This window comes from Sebastes umbrosus, chromosome 7, assembly GCF_015220745.1.
Source record: "Sebastes umbrosus isolate fSebUmb1 chromosome 7, fSebUmb1.pri, whole genome shotgun sequence".
NCBI lineage: Eukaryota > Metazoa > Chordata > Actinopteri > Perciformes > Sebastidae > Sebastes > Sebastes umbrosus.
This window is the reverse complement of record NC_051275.1, coordinates 23,346,889-23,366,482: the sequence shown is the minus strand read 5'-3', so window position 1 is coordinate 23,366,482 and position 19,594 is coordinate 23,346,889. Positions and strand designations below refer to the sequence as shown.

The 19,594-nt window shown below is 42.1% G+C and overlaps 1 protein-coding gene across 1 annotated transcript in view; it reads right to left on the bottom strand.

Annotated features, from left to right (window-relative positions):
* Nucleotides 1-2,785: 2,785 nt before the first annotated feature.
* megf6 (multiple EGF like domains 6) overlaps nt 2,786-19,594 on the bottom strand; it is a 70,422-nt gene continuing 53,613 nt past the window's right edge. The window contains exons 24-38 of the mRNA XM_037776306.1: nt 17,642-17,770; nt 16,311-16,439; nt 14,085-14,213; nt 13,834-13,962; nt 13,356-13,484; nt 13,109-13,237; nt 10,981-11,112; nt 10,544-10,672; nt 10,305-10,433; nt 8,655-8,783; nt 7,674-7,802; nt 7,358-7,486; nt 4,945-5,073; nt 4,184-4,312; nt 2,786-3,783 (exon numbers count right to left, since the gene is read on the bottom strand). Coding sequence (XP_037632234.1) covers nt 3,704-3,783; nt 4,184-4,312; nt 4,945-5,073; nt 7,358-7,486; nt 7,674-7,802; nt 8,655-8,783; nt 10,305-10,433; nt 10,544-10,672; nt 10,981-11,112; nt 13,109-13,237; nt 13,356-13,484; nt 13,834-13,962; nt 14,085-14,213; nt 16,311-16,439; nt 17,642-17,770 — 1,889 coding nt within the window. The 3' untranslated portion in view covers nt 2,786-3,703. The remainder of the gene's footprint in view (nt 3,784-4,183; nt 4,313-4,944; nt 5,074-7,357; nt 7,487-7,673; nt 7,803-8,654; nt 8,784-10,304; nt 10,434-10,543; nt 10,673-10,980; nt 11,113-13,108; nt 13,238-13,355; nt 13,485-13,833; nt 13,963-14,084; nt 14,214-16,310; nt 16,440-17,641; nt 17,771-19,594) is intronic.

The following is a 19,594-nucleotide window of genomic DNA, read 5'->3' as shown; positions in this document are numbered from 1 at the left end:
TTTGGCTGAATTATAAAAAGGCAGAAGTGGTAAAAAAAAGAGCCGTTTGGGAGGCTCTTCTTGGTGAGCTGAGCCAAATGATCTGGATCACTAAAAAGAGCCGTAATGCCCATCACTAGAACGAACGAGTGGAGAAGCTGAACCGGAAGTGGAGGATTTCATGGTGGTGCCATTTAAACAGGTGAGTACCAACAACATCCTGACTGGACTCTCCAGATGACGTCAACAACCACTTTCTGCAGCCGGCGTGAAGTTTATATTGTGTGTATAATCTTTGTTGTTTGCATTGTCTGCTTTGGTGATTGTTTTTATTCTACTGTTGATTCTAAAAGAAGTTTCAGGAGTGTTGTGTTGTTGATCATTTTTGTTTAGTTGTCTGAGTCTTTTCTGGATTGTATTCTTGTGAGGCTACACTGATGAAGGCAGTTGTATGTTTATTTAATTGATAATCAGTTGTATGCAGAGATTGCAGAGTTTGTGTGTTGTTGTAAATTAGCATATCTATTTTGTAACCTATGTTCTTTAATCCAACACTAGTATCATTTAGACCTTTTCAACAGCTTTGGTCCACATTTACTTCCTGTCAGCCACTGCGTTAACAAGCATTGCAACAGGAAATACAAAGAGGCCCACTTATAATGTTTCTGTTGTCAAGTTTGAAAAGGTGTATATCATCACACACACCCCTTTTTTAAAATGTAACGTTTACTCAGAGTACATTTAAACTGACTTACATTTAACTTTTACAATATTACAATACTACAATATTGTAATACTTGTTCTGCCTCTGTTGGAGGCTGATCCAGCGGTGCAGTGGCCACCCAGGGCTTAGTGGATGGATGGCCTCTCTGGGCCTGTTTGACTGGAAACAGGTGTGTGTCATCCGAAGATGAAGGCCTGGCCGATAAACATTATTGGAGAACATCTGCTGCTTGTCACAACACGGGGCGAGCGGGAGCGGCCCCCCATCCATCAGCCACACCGGAGAGTGGGTGTGGAGGGCTCCATCCTCCATCACTCACACCGGGGATGCTGGATATGGGGTGCATGTTTGGTCCAGGCACCTGCCTGCCTCTGCCAGCCCTTTGGCCGATAGAGGAGAATATGCTCCAGCGCACTTGAAAAATGCCTCGGGGGGAGCACACTCTCTCTCTCTGACACTGACACCCCCCCCCCCACACACACACACACCTTACACCACCAGTGTACCCTGCTCAGGTGCCTCTCTCACCCCCACCCACTTTAGACTACTGTCAGGGAGGCAGGCCTGGCCTTAATGCTTGACCCTTCTCTGGCTGATGAGAGATGCCTGGTAGTAGCCTTGCACAAAAACGCTCGCTGACATATCCACAGGCACGGGGTCCCATAGGTCTCTATGACAGCTGGAACCTCTCTCCCCCTTCCTTCTGCAATCAATACCATGCAACGCTGCATTCAAAGCACACAATGCTAAAATACACGTTTAAAAGCAGGTGTCCACGGATGTTTTTTGTTGTTATTTATTCGGTTCGTTGCTCTCTTTCTTTGTTTTAATCAAATAGATGACACATGGACGAAATAAAAAGACCATGGAAATGATGACAGTAAACATTTTATCAATTTTACACAAACAAAATGTATCAATGTAACACCGCTGACATAGGTATGCCAGGAATTGAGCACAGTAGGTTATGACTGCTATAACTGACACTGACCTGAGATATAATACTTTTGCAAAAAAATAAACACCCTCATTTAAATCAAATGCACATGTATGTTTAAGGATAGCAGTAGTGATGTGGGACTTGATGTAAAAAAAAAAAAAAAAAAAGGTTTCTAATATTGTGCAATCATAGAAATGTGTACAGGTCCTGCAGGAAAAAGTATTAACATCAATTTGATCATTCTATCAGTCTATAAGACTCCCAAACTCTGTATCAGCTGCTGACTCAATAAACACAGATCTGAAAGAAGTGCAACGCATGCAAGTTTTGCCTGCAGTATTTCGCGACCAGCACGCCGCACTGCAATAAGAAAACCCGTGATCAACGTTAATGAACAGAGTGTTTTTAATGCTGAAGCTTGTTCATTCAGATTGGCATGTTAAAATATCTTATGGATAGACGATATCTTCGTAGACTTTTGTAAAAGGTGTATGGACAATAAAATAAGTTAAGGTGAGTCTATTCTTGTGAAAGAGTCCCATAGCAATAAAAAAATCATTTTAGAATAATCTGTAAACCAGCAAACCAATGATCTGAGTTACTTTCTTTTTGCAAATAATGTGAAATCAAAACATAATATTTTAGAAACAATTTAGAAGTACAGGAATAAACACATATAATACATATGTAGGTAATACAATTCCCTCTGTCTATGACAGAGAGCCATTTCAGTGTTTTGTGGGTCGCTATGATGGAAGTGGATTACATAATGTGCTTTCCATATTGATAGATTCTGGATTTCTTGAAAAGCAGTAGGATATAATTTAATAAGGTACTTGAATTTATAGTGGAAAAACCACATCAGATATAAATGATCTATGTTTTTATATCTTGAAATATGTCTGGAGGTCATTTCTATTATGAAACTTCCCCTGCTTCAACATTTATGGCTCTTCTATTGGACCATATATTTGTTGCTCACCTGCCTGCAGTCCCTGTATGCGTGGATCTTGGTGTTTTATTTTTCAGAATAAGTAAATAAGTTATCCATTAGGGCTGCAACTAACGATTATTTTCATTATCGATTAATCTGTTGATTATTTTATCGATTTAATGGATTAGTTGTTTGTTCTATAAAATGTCAGAAAATGGTGAAAACTGTCGATCAGTGTTTCTCAAAGCCCAAGATGATGTCCTCAAATGTCTCAAAGATATTCAGTTTATGGTTATAGAGTAAAGAAACCAGAAAATAATCACATTTAAGACGCTGGAATCGGAGAATGTATTTTTCTTAGAATCAATTATCAAAATAGCTCTAAAGTTGAGTATGTTTTTACATCTTAAAATATGTCTGGAAGTCAATTTTATTATGAAACATCCCTGTTTCCAACATTTATGGTTCTTCTATTGGACCATATATTTGTAGCTCACCTGCCTGCAATCTCTGTATGTGTGGATATTGGTGTTTCTTTATTTTTCAGAACAAGTAAATAAGTTACCCATATGTTTTAAATCTGTTTTGGAGGCATTTAATTTTCACCAGAAATATGCTTGGTGTTCTGTTATGCTGACCGTCAAGTTTTTTGTGAACCCAAACTAAATATCGGTTGTAAATGCTCTCCAGTGTCAAGAGAGTATCAGATTCAGTCGTGTCTTGTCCAAATGCCCTTAAGAAAGAAACCGTAACAGCTCATTAAATGAAAAACTGGAAAACAAATGAACCGCTCTCCATCAGCAATAGTCCCAAATGTGATGCAGGTATTCGTGTGTATTGCTAAGAAGTCTGTGTGACCCTGGTCTTTAAATCTTTGGACAGTCTGGTGTGGGTTTAGAGTTTATGGTCCTTTGAGGGCCCCTCACATGCCAGGTCCACTGGGTGATGATTACCTCGAGCTCCAGGCTCGGTGATGGAGTGCCAGTTTCTGACAGCTGAGTACCAGTTTCACAAAAACATAATATTACTAACATCACCTTTACCAAGATGATCTGAGTAATGCTTCACAGAGCCAAGCCCCGTGTTTGAACGTCCAGTCAGTCAGGAGCTTGCACCTCTGCTTGGGTTATGTGGTTTTGCTGCCTGCCCTTCTCTTTCTTTGGGACACAGAAAAGTTCAACGGTCCCGGTGTTTGGTGTAGCAGTGCTGAAAAGGGGGGGGGAGAAAAAAAAGCAAGAAGACATCAGCACTATTTGAAAATCAAAAGCAAATGTTCTGGGCTTTTTGGAGGAGAAGTAACTGGTACGTAGTCTCCCGTGTGCTTGGCTTTGAGGAGGTAAAACGAAGACAGCCCCGAGCCCGGCTCCATGCTGGGTGCAGATTAAAATAACTGTCAGGAGACAGGAGCAGCTATTGAGGGAGACAGGGTGACACACAGAGTGATGAGGCTCAGCCTCTCGCACTTCATGACACAGTATTTCACTAAAGCTGGTTCAGCTTTACAGCCTGTGACCTTGTGTGTGTGTGTGTGTCCGTTTTGCTTTAGCTTGACAACTCAAGTCGTGTGTGTGTGTGTGTATGTTTGGCAATGGGAGCTTAGGTTTACCTTCACTACAGGTGGGGCCCAACCAGGTGTGCGGACACAGGCATCGGCCACTCAGCCCATCACAGCGGGCCCTCTGGGAGCACTGACACGGCAGGGAGCAGTCAGGGCCGTAACGGTCTCCACCGCAGTCTGAGACAGAAAAGACAGAGTGGAAGTAAGGGAGAGTTTTAGAAAAGGAAAGAGTGTGCCTGATACACTAGGGACGGTTACCGGTTTCACGATAAACCACGGTGAAATTCTCGAACGATTAGTATCCATGCGGTATCTCCTGTCTGCTTCTCCAAGCTGGTCGCGTGCCGACCGCCATCTACTGTAGGTAATACACTGACTATGGATAAGTACCTCATACAACCCCACTTCAAAATACCCAAACGATCCCTTTAAGGTGGACCAGCTATTCTGCAACGTGGGTTGACTCCTATACAAGACTCCTCTGTATTTATGTCAGTTGTTGGGCTGTTTGCAATTACTGAAGTGCAACACAGAAGATAGTATGTGCGTCTACTACTAATAATGCTAATAATAATAATAACGTAACTGTGTATATCCGTACACTCTAAACATTTTCAGCACATTTAAACAATATCACGTTAATACTGATAATCGTGATATGACATTGTCATGCCGTTTCATCTCTATGACACACACGTGGCTAAAGGGGTGTTTTCTGAATTTCTGCTCATTAAATTTGAACATCTATTTTTCATTTCTGTTAGTCGTGCTAGTCATAAAAGTGTGGTTCCTTCAGGGCAGACATCTACCTTTTTCACATCTCTGTCCTGTCCTTCCTGGGGGACAGAGGCACCTCCCGGTCGATGGGTCACATGGGGCCTCGCCAGCACAGTCACACGACTGTCCACAGCTCAATCCAAACCTGCCAGATTCACACGCTGAAAACAAATGTATGGTTGTATTACTGTATTTATGAACACTTTCACTGTCTTCATGAATTATATAGCCCTCTTTCCTACATACTATAAGAAGGATGGACTACTGGCTCATTGGTAAACTTACTGTTGTAGATACAAAAAGGGCCGTGCACTAAAATGTTACTTTTGTGTTTTGATAGTTAATCTTAATTCCTGTGCACATACAAAATATAAGAATTAACTGTAATATAAGCAACTAGCATTCTGTTGATCTTCTTGTCACATAAAGGATAAATTAACAAACTAGACGACGTTGGCAAAGTTAAATTTAGACCTTTAGAAACCAAACAGACATGCAAGTGCATATAGTTAAGAAAACAGATCCACTCACATGCACAAGTGCATGTAGTGCTCACTCAGACACACACACACACTCAGAGATAAGAGCCAGCTCTGTCTCTGGAGCCTGTGGCTGCCTTACAGCTGCTCTGCAATGCTCAGTCATAGTATCTCCTGCTGGGACTGAAGTGGCCATTTAGGCGCTCACACTGCGGCGGAGAGCCCCGCGAGCAGGCAGGAGGGCACAAGGATGTAACAGGAATGCATTAAGCAGTCGGGAAACACCTGTCTCTCATCAAATAACCAGGTTGCCTGCCTGCCCACCTACCTACTAGCCTGTCTGTCTGCCTGAGAGAACACACTCATTTTTTGGGGGGGAAATCGCTTATTCATGTATGCTCATATCTGCCCATGTCTTATTGCAGCTGGGCATCCAGGTGGTTGTTTATTAATGCGCACAAACTTGTGAGAATGTGTGCTGAATAGTGTTTTTGTCTCCGTGGTGCTGGGCTTAACTGTAAGTATCTCAAAAGCCTATAAAGTATACTTGAAAGATAAGATATCTATTCTCTTAAAAGGGGACTAACTTTACATTATATATAATGATTTTTGACACTTCTTGCCATTCTGGCAGCCCACTGAAAATGTTAAAGGGGACATATCATGCTCATTTTCAGGTTCATAAATGTATTTTGTGTTTCTACTAGAACATATTTACATGCTTTAATGTTCTCTGTTTGAAACACAGTTTAGTTTATTACTTTATTTGACAGGGACAGTGCATATTAATGACTTTTATGAAAATATGAGTTAGTCAGATGGGCTAATTTGCATCTGTCATCATAATCCTAATAATGACAAGTAAGACAACAACACCTCATTGTTCTGGTGTTCATATACGTTTGATTTATAGTAAACCAGGCTCTTAATGTTGTGGAGAAGGATAAAGGAAGGAATGGTAATTGGAACAGTTTCTTATGTGTTGTGGTAAGATGTTCCAATCCTGGGAGGCTCTGACAGAGAAAGCAGATTGGCCAAAGCTACTTTGTCTTCCGGGAGTGAGACAATCTCCTCTAGTTGTTGCACCAGTCGTTTGGCCTGGTTTTTAATGTGATGTAAGTACGGAGTGGTTGAGGAGCCATATTGTGTAGAGACACCGTCTACTGTATTTAACCATGTTTTCCCAGCTTAGCAGGTTGTGCTTTTTCAAAATATTCCAATGATGGTATCCTTGTGGCTTCTTGTCAAGAGTTTTTATTGTTAGTTTGTTTGTAAAGAGGTTCTGTCAGCTTTAGTTTGGTTTTATTGACGTGTCCCCAACTTGTCAGACGGTATGTGATGTGTGGGAGGATCATTGTGTTCGGGAACATTTTGGCTGCATTAGTGACATGCATGAAGTTTCTTATGAATTTGAAATTGGCTAGATTGAATCTTAACATTTCTTTTTTTTTTTACGTGTGACGTGAGAGATAGATTTCAGTCAACAGTGGTGCCATGGTATTTAAACTCAGACACAATCTGTATTTTTTTCCAGAGACTGTGATGTCTGGATCCGGTGTTGAGGTTGGTCTTTTTTGAAGAACACAACTTTTAGCCTGTCTCTTTAAGCCCTCCTCCCGAAAAAGCCCAGTCTGCTCTGATTGGCTTGCGAGAAAAATATGGTGCACCTTTGCAAAAGTAGTTTGCCACCGTGGGCGATTTATTCTAATGAGCCTGCATGTCATATAGGAAGGGGAGCCAAATCTGAATGGCTTGTTGAATCACCTGTTTTCTTATCTAGGCAGCCCACAAAAAAGACTGGGTCGTCTTATTTCCCAGTTTGTAGGCCCTCCAGATACCCAAATGTATGTGCACAAGCACTATCATTTTACAGTTTGTGCACCAGCACTGAAAAAGTGAGTTTTTCATGACATGTCCCCTTTTAACATGTAGTTTTTACCCATTTGATAGTCATATATATACTCACATCTTTGGCATTGTGGTCCATAGTAGCCTGGTGGACACACACATTGGCCTGTCACATGGTCACATGTCAGCCCCACTTTACAGTCACACATATGAGCGCAATTCACTCCAAAGAACCCAGATGGGCATCCTGAGAGAGAGACAAGACAGGGAAATTAGGTTACTTTGTTACAGCGCATGGTTAAAAATGGTCATGTTGTATTATTCAAGTCACAGACACACATTTCACTAGGACAACTTTTACAGAAGTGTCAGTGAAGCAACTGGTAACCTTATCACCAAGTTTCTTTTTGTATTGTAGGTGAGTGTTTGCATACTGTGTTGACAGGCGTGGCCATAGTATCCAGCAGTACAGCTGCAGGTGCCAGTAAAACGGTCGCAGGTCCCATTGTTGAGGCATGGACAGTCTTGTGCGCAATCAAGCCCATATCTTCCCTGTGAACAGGCTGCACACACACACACACACATACACACACACACACACACACACACACACATACACAACCTAAGTTAAATATTTTCAATTAAAACTTAGCTGTAAATTTATGAAGAAAATGTGATTACAATAAACATATTTCAGCAGAAATTGTATAAGAATATATTGTGAATATAGTCCATAAATTGAAACTTTTAATAAAGCTGACATACGATCAATAACACAAACTACTATAACGGAGAGTCATATTGGCTGATTGCCTATTATTACCAGCTATAAAAAAAAAAAATTAGATTATAGATATAACATAAAAGAGAAGAAAAATGGGAGGGGGTGTAAGTTTTGAGTTTAAAAAAAATTTAAGTGGATTATGACTAAATTTACATGCACAAAATATTCCATTTTTTACCCTTATTATTAAAAAGACGATATTTCTGCTAAGCTGTTTATATGGCTAATTAAAATGAATATCCACTAATATTCCTGTTTACATGCAGCCGTGCATACTCCGATTAACGTAACTGGCGGCGGACACACTCATTCCTTCAACCACCTTCTTTAAAGGTTGCGATATTTGTGCATATCCAAAAACATATTGATATCCAAGTCTTTAATAATGTTTAAAAGTAGATGTGTTTCTCCTTCCAACCTGAAATGCAGGCTTTTCTTTTGGGCATGCATCTCTGCAAACTGTCTGCTAGTTGGTTTGTGTACAACGCATAGAGCTGGCTGTAGACGTAGTCACTGAAGGGTTTTCTGTGAGTTTTCTCTACCAGTTTTGTTGTCAATCTCCCATGAACAAATTACGGTTTTGTTGAGTTCAGATTATTTTCTGTTGTGTCTATTGCCTGTTAAATTGTACCAGTGTCACAGCCGGGTCCGGTCCAGCCTAGTCCACACTTGCAAGACCCGTCAACGGGGTCACACAGACCCCTGTTCTGACAGCTGCATGTGTTTCTGCACTGCAGGCCGTAGCGTCCCCTAGGACACGCTAAAGAAACATACAGAGAATATCAGGACAAGACAAGACCTACAGGTCCATATGTACACCGCTATCACACCAACGGGTCTAACACACAGACACCACACTAGTCTTCTGTCTCTTTCACACACACACACGCACATATACGAGATTGCACTAACCACATTCATGTTTATTTAAGCAACAGTTCATTAAAGAGATGGCAAAGTAGCCTAATTTGGCACTGATATAAAAGAATAATCATGTTTCTCTGGGTAATTTAGATTGAGAAAACAATAAGCAAGCTGTCTTTGATTTTCCTGTTTATTTATTTGCTTCCTTGCCAAATCCAGCGACACGGAACACGGAGAACGAGCTACTTATAGGTTTCTGTAAACATTCAACAAGAGGAACTTAAGAGGTGGTATGTCCAAGAACATGCAGGAGGCTAAAGAGGAGAGCATTTAGCGCAGGCAGTGATGGAAATCCCCGCTCGCAATCCTGCTGAATTGCTGATAAAAGGAGCGATTAAGAAAGCCTAACTCTGCCTCTGTTTCCCGAGAAAACAGCCCTGTGATCATCAGAGGCCTCACACGGAGGAAATGGAGAATTTGTTACTTAAATATACAGGGAAAATGTTGAAAAATGACCCCTTATTTCAGTGGCTCTTTCTCACTTTCCAGTTAGGCCTCCTATTTCTGAAGAACTCATTAGAGCCAGTGGTTCCCACTGATGCATGTCAATCTCAGTGGTGACTCTTTGTGTACTCAAGGGAGGGATAAAAGATAAAACCATGTTTGATATCTGTGATACGTTTAACTCAAAGTTTTGCCTCTGGTAATTTAGTAGATAGTGATTTCTTATTGCCTCAAAACAATTGCAGTCTTAAACAGTCATAAAATCCATAATACCAAGGTGAATACTTTGCATTTATTGTTAATAGTGTTTTTGTTTTACTTTTTGACTCATTTGCTAATACCCATCTTTACTAGGGGTGTAACGATACATCGATCATCGAGCAACGATCCCATATTATTGATGCAAAGTGAAGACATTGACACGTATCGTCATCTTTAAGATACACTTTTATTTTGAAACTCCCATGGTACGCCTGTATCACCATTTCCGACCGAGCACACCTCCTTCCTACAGAGCCCAGTAATAAAATTGTCAAATCATATTTTGTGAGTTGATATAAATGTAACTGATTGTGTTAAATGGGCATATGATATCATCTCATATTGATCGTAGGCCCTTGAATTGAATCAAATCGAAATCGTATCGTGGCGGACTTTGTGACATTAACAAATATCGTATAGTTGTCCAAAGAATCAATATATCATATCACGATTAAACATGTGATTTATACGAAGTATCACTACTGCACATCTTACCTACTGTAAATACATTGCATATGTATTAGATTTTGATCAAATTATTCACACTCCCATAACATGCACCAAGTAAACTTTAAAATGTTGAGTGATATCATAAACACTATGTGTCATAGCTAATCAAAATAAACAAGCCAAGACATCAGTTTAATGTTACCTTGATGGCAGGACTGTCCCATCCTACCAGGGGCACAGATGCACCTCCCAGTTACTGAGTGGCACCGGCCTCCTTCCCCACAGGAGCACAGCTTAGCACAGTCCTTCCCATAGTACCCACTCGGACAGCCTGCGGGAATAAACACGTCTTCATTCAACTCCCAATAAGGATAATAAAAGGGTGCAGAAAGACTCTTTTTCATTCTGAAGTACAAACAGGTGCAAGGTTTCTTGACTCACTTGAGCTGCAGTCAGCTCCAATGAAGCCAGGGGGACAGTAGCAAGTTCCAGTCCTGAAATCACAGCGACCACCATTGATGCAGCTGCATCTGGACTTGCAATTTGGCCCAAAAGTCCCTGCTCGACATCCTGGAGACAAACCATAGTGATGAGAATGAAAAAAAATGGGGTACAAGGTCATTGTTGTTATGTTGATTGACTGAGATTTTAGGTTATTTTACTTGTTAGAGTAAAAGGTTCGAAAGAAATTATATGTAAAAATATGAACATTTTACAATTAATCATTAATTGACTTTGACTTCAATGGAAATGTACATTTTGGGTCAGATATGTACCTGCTACCACATTTCTCCCACCCAACTGCCTGCTTAACTAAAGGCATATTAGTGCATGCCTCATATTATTCCACATTGACAGAAAATGATTAATGTACTTACGTAGCTCGCAGCGTGCCCCGTAGTAACCAGGTAAGCAGCTACATTTCCCCGTCACAGGATGGCACTGCTCCTGATCCCCTGAACATCGGCACAGCTGGCTGCAGTTTTGGCCGAACATCCCAGGAGGACAGACTACGATGATACATCCAGAAATACATATCACATATACACAACAGTGGGACTATTTGTTCAAATTTAATTTAGAAATTTAAAAAATGTCCTTAACCCTTAGATGCATAGGTCATTTGAAAATAAACTGTTCAATAAATGGGTCAAAATTATCTGTATTAGAATAAATGTTTTTTGATACAAATACAGTGCATTCTGAAAGTATTCAGTCCCCGTCACTTTTTTTACATTTTATGTTGCAGGCTTATGCTAAAATGGTTAAAAAAAAAAGTCCTTCATCAATCTACACTCAATATCCCATAACTAAAAGTGCACTCGGACAGCGCAGACCTCCGCCAAGGCAGGTTTCATGTACGTCGCTGCCTTCGGCCTTGGTGGAGGTATTGACAAAGCAAAAACAGGATTTTAGAAATGTTTGCAAATTTATTAAAACTGAAATATCACATTGACATAAGTATTCAGAACCTTTGCTATGACTGACTGTTACTGTGGTATATTCTAGGGATATCCTTGACCAAAGAAATTCTTAGTCGCTGTATACTATCTTCAGTATTTTGCTCAAAATAATTATTTGAATGACTCACCAATATTATTAGTTTGTTTTTTTAATTATCAAATTATTAGACTTGCAAATTTTACTTAATCTAGCTAAGCTACTTAGTTTTGCTTACAGTTCCACATGTTAGCTGGCCAGCTAAAGCTGCCTTCAGGTGATAAGAAATTTGCACTTCGCTCATCGCGAGGTAGGGTGAAGAGCATACAGTAGGGCGGACACTTGCAGAGGGAAATCGCAGCGCAGGTATACGTCATACGTCTCATTGGTTGCACTTTGACAGGCCAGAGGCAAGGTCAAAGTTGAAATCATTTTAACTTTGAGCGCAGTGCTTGGTGGCAATTTCGAGCGGTGCGCAAGGGTCGCTGCCAGCCATTTGGGTGCCCTAAGCGTACTTGATTTGTGGCTTTGTTCTTGGAAAAACAAATATAGATAACAGTTACAGCAGTTTGTGGGAACAAAGACAGTTTGCTATTTTGCTTTCCTTCCTCAGATTAATCTGTGAACATACTGTGACATTCAGTATTGACTGGCAACAAAACCAAAACTCCCGACAACTTTCCCTGGTGTCCAAACCCCGATGGACACAGAGGGACATTCTTTCACACACCCTTTCTGCATACATACATATACGCTCATCACAATAATGAATGGAGTCCACAGACAATCAGTCATAGCCAACAAGATGAATCTGTGAACCAAACGTGTTTTTGGGTGAGACCGCAATACTCAGCTACTCAGTCAGGCAGCAGCAGGCAGCGTGGGGGACAGATAAGAAAGGACTCCAGACTAAAGAGGCAATTACGGCGCTGTCATTATGCATGTCTGCCTTCCAAAGGCCCTTATCCGCCGCCGAGGAGACAAAAACAATGCCTTCTGTTTTACTTGGCAACTGGTGTGTAACATTTATCAGATGTCTGGGGAGTGTGTGAGGAGAGGAAGGGAGCTGAGGTGGCGAGGGGGGGAGGTAGATGGAGTGGTGAGTAGGGAAGCTGCTCGTATACAGTCCTAAATGGTATGGTTTAAATAATGAAACATTAGCATAAAGTCCTGTGACAGTGAGGGTTTAGTGCCGGTGTAGAGTGCATTTCCTGGAATGGAATAAATGGTAATCTTTCCCAGGAGGACTAGGGGAAAGAAAGACATTTTAATCAGTATTAACGGAATGATTCTTGGTGATCACTTCACTCCCATGATGCCTTTCCTTCCTGATGGGAGTGGTGTGTTTCAGGGTGACAGTGTTTCTATCAACAAGGCACACATGTCAGCCAAATGGTTTTAAATGCAGGACAGTGATATTAGCCATGTGCCAAGGCTTTCTCAATAACAGTTATACATTAGGGATAATTGTGAGATGCTACATTTACAAAGATGTTAAGAATTGAGTTTTACAATTGAGCAAATCAAAATAAAGATGTATAAGATAGATTGTCTTTTCATTCTTACGTTTCTCGCAGCCAGGCCCCGCAAGTCCAGCTGGGCACCCACAACTCCCCATCTCGTGGTGACACGACGCCCCAGCCTGGCACTGACACCGTTGGGAACAGGAAGCACCGTAGGACCCCGGAAGGCAGGCTGGGAGTCGGCATACACATGCAGGTACACATCAGTCAGTTTTACTCTCAAGTTAAGCACTTCTCTTCTATTGCCACTTTCATTCCGGTGCAATTTCCTCTGTCCTATACACACTCACGTTTGTCGCACCTGGCTCCCCTCCAGCCTGGCTCGCACTCACAGCGGCCCGTCACATGGTGGCAACTCGAACTATGGACACAGTCGCACCTCTGCTCGCAGCGTTCTCCAAAGAATCCCTTAGAACAGGCTTCAGACAAAACACACAAACCTTCGCGTTAAGCATACACCATCAGAGTCTGAGAACAACACTTTTTGAAATATTTACTTTTATGCTTATTTACCCATGGCTAATTGCACAAATTGTTTTGACACAGCACGTTTTATGATTCCAGGAATAAGTTAACCTTCACTTTTTGCTGCTGCTACACAGAAATGTTAGCGATTGCAGCACAGATGGAAACTGCTGGATGGCCGGTTGGTTATACATCTCAATGGGACGGGCGAAAAACAGATAATACTGTGTGTACTATGGCAATCAAAAACTAACAAAGAAGTAACTAATATGCTTTAATGCAACGGTGCTGATGTGAAGTCACCTGACTGACAGAGCTCTCCTATCCAACCAGGCAGACACGCACATCTTCCTGTCACTCTGTCACATCTCCCTCCATTCGTACAGCTGCAGGCCTGGCTGCAGTTCTCTCCGTAACGTCCTTCCTCACACTCTAGGAGACAGGGAAAGAGGAAACCTCAGATGGAAGTTGCATTCGAGAGATTATTTATTTCAGAAATGCTAAAGGGTTTAAATAGTTTAACTAGAAGTTATACGTAGTACTGTAGGACTCACCTAACTCACAGGCAGCTCCAGTCCAGCCGGGCGGGCAGGAGCACTGGCCAGTCATGCCATCACAAGAGCCTCCGTTTTGACACAGACACTGACCAGAACAGTGTTCCCCATATTGTCCTGCAGGACAGGCTGAACTCACACACACATAAAACACAGTACAGTATAGAGATTTAATGACATGAATGGGTTTTACATTTAAGAAAATAATGCAGACAAGTACAGAAAAGTTTAGTAGTAAAAAAAAATCCAAATATTATATTTTGCATCTATCTTAATTATTGACTGACTTACTGCATGTGACACACCCACGATGTTCGTGACCTGAACAGTAAGGGTAGGCTTGGTGTGGCTAACATGCTAAATGCTAACAGCAGTGATTGATACTTTCATTGAGGAACTTCTACCTTCAGTGAGCTGTGTGAGGACTTTCTGCTGTTTGAGACTATTAATCCCTGATGTGACCGTGGAGCCTCATTCAGCTCAAAATGTTTTGAATTTCAGGAAAGTAGTGGGACCAGAGAGGTCGAGTGGACTGTTTGTACTGGGATAGAGAGGTCGAGAGGACTTGTTACGCTTTGAGAAGGAACGAGTGAAGAAGTTGAACCAGGAACGGATGGAGGACGCGGTGCCGTTCAGACAGGTGAGTACAACAACCACTTTGTTGCCTAGCAACGTAGTTGCATGTGCGCGTTTCGCTGTGTGTAAAAACTGTGCAGTCTCTCCTTTGCTGTAATATATGTGTTAGTGGCTGCATATATTGTTCACATGTCCATGTCGTCTGCTTTGGTAATGTTTTATTCTACTGTTGATTCTAAAAGAAGTGTCAGGTACCGTGGCGTCCGTAGCTTGTTTTATTTATTGTCGATTATTTTTGTTCAATTGTCTGAGTTTTGTCACTTTTTTGGTTACTATTCTTGTGAGGCTACACTGAGGAAGACAGTTGTATATTTTTAATTGATAATCAGTTGTATAAACAGACTGCAGAGTGCCTGTCACTTGGGGGCTTGTTGGGGACGCTGTTCCACTTGTTTATAAGTTAACATTTAATGCAGTATATTTTGTAGCTTAGAGATGTTCTTTAATTCAACAGTAGTTTTTGTTTAAATATAATGCAGTAGCATTTACACAGGGTACATTTTAATTGACCGCGGGTGCAAGCGGCTGAAATGGGTTTCCTCAGGAGGGTGGCTGGCGTCTCCCTTAGAGATAGGGTAAGAAGCTCAGTCATCCGTGAGGGACTCGGAGTAGAGTCCTTGCTCCTTTGCGTCGAAAGGAGCCAGTTGAGGTGGTTCGGGCATCTAGCACGGATGCCTCCTGGGCACCTCCCTTGGGAGGTGTTCCAGGCACGACCAGCTGGGAGGAGACCACGGGGAAGACCCAGGACTAGGTGGAGAGATTATATCTCTACTCTGGCCTGGGAACGCCTCGGGATCCCCCAGTCAGAGCTGGTTAATGTGGCCCGGGAAAGGGAAGTTTGGGGTCCCCTGCTGGAGCTGTTGCCCCCGCGACCCGATCCCGGATAAGCGGTTGAAGATGGATGGATGGATGGACATTTTAATTGACCTACTTTTCACTTTTTCTTAGGTAAATTTGTTTTTACTAAATTGTATTTAAAGTAAGAGTAATTTTACTTATGTACAACATTCTAGTACTTTTTCCACCTCTGCTCAGCACCCAATGGTCTATAAGGATAATCACTTATCATTATGTGTTAGGGTATGGGTTTGCACACAAGACATCTAAATATTGACAGTTAAAAGGGAGCAGCCCACACACTGTCCACTTCACATGTGTATATAAGTAAACCTGTATCTGCAATTATCATCAATATCTTGACTCCTAAGTGGTGCGTTTTTTGCGATTTTTATGTACATATGTTTATACCTACGCAAGAAACCAGGAGGGAATTTCTAACTTTAAAACTTGCTCAAGTTGTGTAAACTGTATCATCAAGTCTGCAATAACTTTGTCAATTGAGTTTTAAGAGTCTACTAATTGATTTTCATATTCCATGAAAATAAATGGAAACCACTTGATGCCTAAAACAGCAAACACAATACATTCAACTTTCCAAAACACATTAGCTGTGATGTATAAGTAATTTATAGTACATGAGCTAAAACATGCAAACCCACTGGTATTGCCCTTTTATAGAAAACAGCAGCAAAACCTTTGACATGGTTTTTCATGCTGAGTGATTAGCTACTTGAGTGATGAGCTACTCACGCAGTTGGCAGCTGACTCCAGTCCACCCGGCTGCACAGCTGCATCGTCCAGTGACGTGGTCACACCTGGCTCCGTTCTGACACTCACAGGTCTGACTGCACTGCTCCCCAAAATGACCCTCTGGGCACTCTATCCACACAAACCACACACAGAACACATTCAGTGTTAATTTAAAATGCAGCTATATTTGCAGCAAATGCATGAGACTAAAGAGCTTAAAGACATTTTTGAGACATTTTAAGCACACATACTGTAAACTTCTCCTTAAAGGTACAGTGTGTAGGATTTGGTGGCATCTAGTGTTGTGGTTGCAGATTGCAACCAACTGAGTACTCCTCCGTTCACTCCTCCCTCTCCAAGGCTGCGGTAACGTGAGCCGCCAAGTGCAAAACCGTGGTAACGCCATCCACCTCACTTAGAGGCCATCCTTACCATAATAACACTACTTTAGGAGCAATGGAAGTCAGATGGCGGCTGGCAGTACCACGGTTTGGCACTCTGCGGCTCACATTACTACCATGGCCTTCAGGTAACGTAAAAACACTAAAGGCTCTCTCTAGAGGTAGTGTTTGTTTGTCTGTTCTGAGCTACTGTAGAAACGTGGCGGAGCATCAAGGTGGACTCCGTGAAGAGGACCCGCTATCTATGAAGATATGAAGGGCTCATTCTAAGCTAACGAAAACACAACGATTCATAGTTTAAGGTGATTATAAACTAATGAAAGCATAGTTATGAATATTATATTCCATTTTCTGCTAATAGAAGAAATGTCACACTGGTCCTTTAATGATCAACATCCAAGATGGAGATTTGGAGTCTAAGAAAGAGGAAAATGCACTAATGACAGAGATGCGTCATTAAGTCATGCTAGTGGCTTTCTGCTGACTCTGGCTGTAGTAGTTAGTACCACAAAATGGCTGTGGGAAGAGGAAAGTCTTGAATAGGACTGCAGAATGACAGACTAAGAACTTTAGTGGGCATTTCATTGGATTCATTAAAACAACGGCATGAAACCTTAGCATGAGAACACTGATTGGTTAGCTACTAAAGAGTCTTCCGAGTTGTGTTCTCTCTTTCCTAATGTTGATCGCTATAAACACGTGGGTGCATTTATCCAGAATAGACCTCAAATAAACCCTGTGTGCCAGAGGGCACTGTAGTCCCTCCTCTCTCCGCCCTTTACCCATCCCTAAAAAAAGTCATTGGCAATGTCTCATTATAGAGATAATTGTTCACAAACACATCGTAGTTGTGTTTAAGGAGGGGATGTCGTGATGGGCTGCAGTGAGGGCCTCCCTCACACCCCGTTTTAATGATGTGGCTTCCATTACCCAGAATGCAGTGTGGTCCTGCCCAGCCGGCGGTGCATAGGCAGGCTCCTGTGATGTGGTGGCAGCGGGCACCGTTCCTGCACTCGCACATCTGGCCACAGTCAAGACCGTAAAAGCCGTCCGGGCACACTGTGGGCCAAGATAAAACATCCGACTGGTTAGAACTGGCAGCTTCACAGAAGAGGAGAGGAAAAGACTTAGATGCCAACTTTTCTTTTTACTTCTTTTTAGTTCTCTCTCTTCCCTTCCCCATCTCTCGCTCTCTTCTCCGCCTACTTTCCCTCTCTGTCTTACCACCTACTGAAAATACCAATATCAAATTGCAGTACCACGCTGCGGCTGTTCATTTGCAGAGCGTCTGCGTTCGTTAAGTGAGCTCATGTCCCACATGTGCGGTGGATCTGGGCCACATCAAAGTCGACGGCGGCTCGGAGGCCGTTCCATTTCAGAGGTAGAGGGGGCACAGAGAGCTGGTAATTAGAGCACCTGCTGAGTCAACAGGCCCCACCAATACACGGCAAAACAAAGCCAGGTTACTGTGCCCCCCCTACATACCTGCAGTATCACTGCTGATGCGAGGAGATGCCAGTGTCTGGAGAGTCTGTTTCCCATTCTCAAGGAGAGCCAGAGAGCTTGTTTAAGTGTGTGTAGAGTCAATTGACACTCAGAGAGTTTGGTAAACATAGTGCCTCCCATCGACAAGAAGCTAGCCAGAGGCAGTGGGATGAATGAGCCTTTCCACTACTGGGATGTAAATATTGTCTGTAAGCATGACTTCACCAGTGCAGGAAAGAATGACTCTGTTTATTCACAGCCTATTTTTGATCACTCAATTTGTCACTGAAGAGAGATCACATCCCAACTCAAGCATAATAGTTGTATTTTGCAATACAAAAAGCTCTTCCATTCTGGTCTTTATTTGCAGGGGGACGCTGCTCGTTGCGCCGCCAAATTTTGAGTGATTGACAGCCGTTGCGGACATTTCTCTCTTCTGTTTTCTGTCGCAGTAATATGTGAGAAAATCTGGTGAGGGTTTGGGTCGAGTCTGTCCCAATTATCTCAGCAGCCAGCAGTTTTTCATTTCATTTATATACTACCTCTTCTATCTATAAGGAAAGCAGTGGACCATGTTACCAAAGGAAGCCACAAATTGGGGAGTGCAACAGAAATGTGCAACTTGGTGGGTTTTATGTCTTCTAACTGCCACAGTACGCGGGGTGTTTCCCTACGGTTTATGCATCATACCCTCCTACTCCTGCTCCAATTGATGATGCTGTCCACTCCTCCTTTTTTCTCCCTGAAGGCCTCAAATTGGGAAAAGTATCCTTCCTGCTCAGCAGTTTTCTGGCATGGCCATCGCTGTGTTCCCACGCTGACAGCATGACGTCTTCGCCTGCCTCTGTAGTGGTTAGGCTGCGATGTTATTAAAGCCAGCCCACTGAGGATGCTGTCATTTTAGCCCAGCTGTACATTAGGTCTGTGGTAGTACTGTAGCAAAATCGTTAATTGTCTGTTGTTTATTATTATGATAGCAATTGCTGACACCATGGTAACATCTTTCTGTCCTGCGGGCAAATGTTGCAGGAATGTTTCTTTGAGACATCATTCATTTGCTGATGACACAGAGGCTCAATGCATCTGTGATGTTCAAAAATATACATCTCAGATGAGTGATGTTCCTTTTTAATGATGCCTTTATGCCAGCCGCAGTAATCACCTCAACATGTTAAAACTCTTTCCTTCCTTTTCAAATGCAGCACACAAAGTTTACTGCAGCACACAAACTCTACAGTAAATCTTCAGGGGATATACCGACACCTCTGAATGGCAAAGTTTATTATTTGTTTATGCCAGCAGGGGGCGACTGGTTTCCATATTAACCACAGAGCAGCAATCTGTCATCTGATATTAGGACAGTGTCTGCAAGTGTTTGTAAGTGAGGACTCTTCCCTT